The 2226-nt window shown below is 49.1% G+C and overlaps 1 protein-coding gene across 1 annotated transcript in view; it reads right to left on the bottom strand.

The window, feature by feature from the left end:
* Positions 1-2226, bottom strand: part of trmt13 (tRNA methyltransferase 13 homolog) — a 5288-nt gene that overhangs the window by 1714 nt on the left and 1348 nt on the right. Inside the window, exons 5-10 of the mRNA XM_020609149.1 lie at positions 1905-1974; positions 1520-1626; positions 1059-1226; positions 309-381; positions 130-204; positions 6-53 (exon numbers count right to left, since the gene is read on the bottom strand). Of these exons, the coding sequence (XP_020464805.1) occupies positions 6-53; positions 130-204; positions 309-381; positions 1059-1226; positions 1520-1626; positions 1905-1974 (541 nt within the window). The remainder of the gene's footprint in view (positions 1-5; positions 54-129; positions 205-308; positions 382-1058; positions 1227-1519; positions 1627-1904; positions 1975-2226) is intronic.

Here is a 2226-nt window from a genome sequence, read left to right on the forward strand (position 1 = left end):
TTCACTGCCCCCTCTGAGCCCTGGTCTTTCCAACAAACAGCGCAGAGCCAGATCTGAGGACAAAAACCAGACCAAATGAGTTTAAGCCCTTTAGGACAGAGTTCAAGGTCTGAAACAGGCTGTTCTCACCTGTGGCTGCTCCACACAGGTGTTTCCCAATTCCAACTAATGGAGGTTTCTTCTGTCGGAGCAGTGGGACTTTACCTGAAAACACCAAACATCCACAGAGTCTGATCAGAGAATTTAAAACACATTCTAAGACTTCAGAAGCTCTAAACCCTCAGTGTCTCCAGCTGTTTGTGTCTTACTTAAATCCAGATGCTGAATGTCAACCTGCAGCCTCTGGAACTGAACTCCAGCATCCTGATGTTTCCCGTCCACCTGGAACAGAGCAGGACAGGTCTGACCTAGTTTCATTTCAAGGCTTCAAGTCTCAGTCTGACCTTTCTGACACCCACTGGTTAAAACTCTAGCAGTAGAAGGGACTGTGACCTTGCACGGTCTGGAGTTAGAGTCTGGGGTTAAATGTCAAGAGTTAGAAATTAGGACGGGGTGGCCAGTCCCAGTCCTTGAGGGCTGATGCCCTGCACCATCTTAGATAAAGGTGGAGTGACCAAAGACTAAGTGAATTGGTATGTTCCAGCTTTTGACTGACTGAACACACCCAATCCAGGTAATCAGCAGTGGGTAGGGCAGGGACAGTTGGGAAACAAGCAGGGCGGCGGCCCTCGAGGACCAGGATTGGCCTCCTCTGGTTTAGGACTTTGGGAATGATGTTATTCTGGTATCTGGAAACAAGATTCTGGCAGTAATAGATGAGGAGATGTAGTTATGGAGTCAAGATGTCATAAGTCTGGAACTGGGAGTTATTTTGGAGCTTTGGGTGAGGGAGATGGGGAGTTGATATGTGTTGAGTAATCAGGAAGTCGAGTCAGAAATCATGAAATTCACATCAGGAGTTTGGATGTCGGCAGTCTGTAGTTTGGCATTACAGTGCTGGGAAGTAGTGGGACTTGAGTTTAGAGTCAGGACTCTAGAGTAACGAGGTTTCTCTGTGCCTTAAAGCGGGTGCAGCAGCGCTCCACCAGCAGCAGCTGCAGGTCCTCGCAGGTCTTCAGGGCCTCATGGATCCAGTGAGACAGTTTCCCTCGACCTGCTCCAAACTCCACGAAGCATCGCCGCCCTCCCAGCAGCCCCAGCTCCTCCAGGTGACCTAAGATAGAGGACTGGACACACCTGACAGGTCAGACAGGGGGATTTGGTCCTGGTCTGCAGAGTAAGTTCCCACTGCTACTTAAAAACATCAGAAACCAACACACAAGATGTTTGTGTTTACAGCTGATGACATGTTGCTGTCTGGAGGTGATCAGAGGCACCTGGACCTGGACCTGCATCAGTACTATCTATAAGACCATAATCAAAGACTTGGACTTGATCTGTGGCATTCTGCAGGTATGTATGACCCACTCTCACTGGGTTAAATAAAGGTATTCTCAGGTGTGCTCAGATGTGTCTGTACCTGCTGTTTCAGGTGTTTGTGAGCGGAGTCTCCGTTCTTTGGGTTGCTGAGTTCGTCCTGAAGGACGTGGTGAGACAGAACGCTGTCACCTACGTCGCACTGCAGGCCTACAACAACAGTAGTGAGAGCCTGAGAAACCCTCACAGACTGGATGAGGAAATAAAATCTGGTTTCTGACCCTGGGGGACTTGTATCAAAGACCAGTCAGGGTCTTGCCTCAGTGCCAGTTGTCAAACAGCAGTACTGGATGTCCTGCCGCTTTTATTAATCAAGTCAGGTGATGTACACTGGGTTGCATTGATTAGATTGTAGCTACTATTTGTCACATTTTCTTCACATGTTAAGTTCAAGTCTGCGCCCTGTAATTTGCCGGACTGCAGCTCACCTCTGATCTCCGTCTTCAGCTTGTCCACCAGGGCATCCAGCTCTGTCCTGCTGCGCTCACACAGACTCACCTACAGCACAAACAGTGTTAGTGTTACTGCTGTTGTTGTTCACTGTGGGTTAATGAAGCTGAGCAGGGGGTGTTCCACAGCATGTTACATAAAAACCTGGAGTGTGTTCAGGGTGAAATGAGGGAAACTCTGACTTTCCAGGTCGTTTGAAACAGCGATCGCTACAACTCTGAGTCTGTTACCATGGTAACTGACTCTGAGAATTTAGAGCCCCCCCCCCCCCAAAATAACCGTCGCCCGCCACCCCCTCCC

Source organism: Monopterus albus, unplaced genomic scaffold (assembly GCF_001952655.1).
Source record: "Monopterus albus unplaced genomic scaffold, M_albus_1.0 scaffold98.1, whole genome shotgun sequence".
Classification (NCBI taxonomy): Eukaryota; Metazoa; Chordata; class Actinopteri; order Synbranchiformes; family Synbranchidae; genus Monopterus; species Monopterus albus.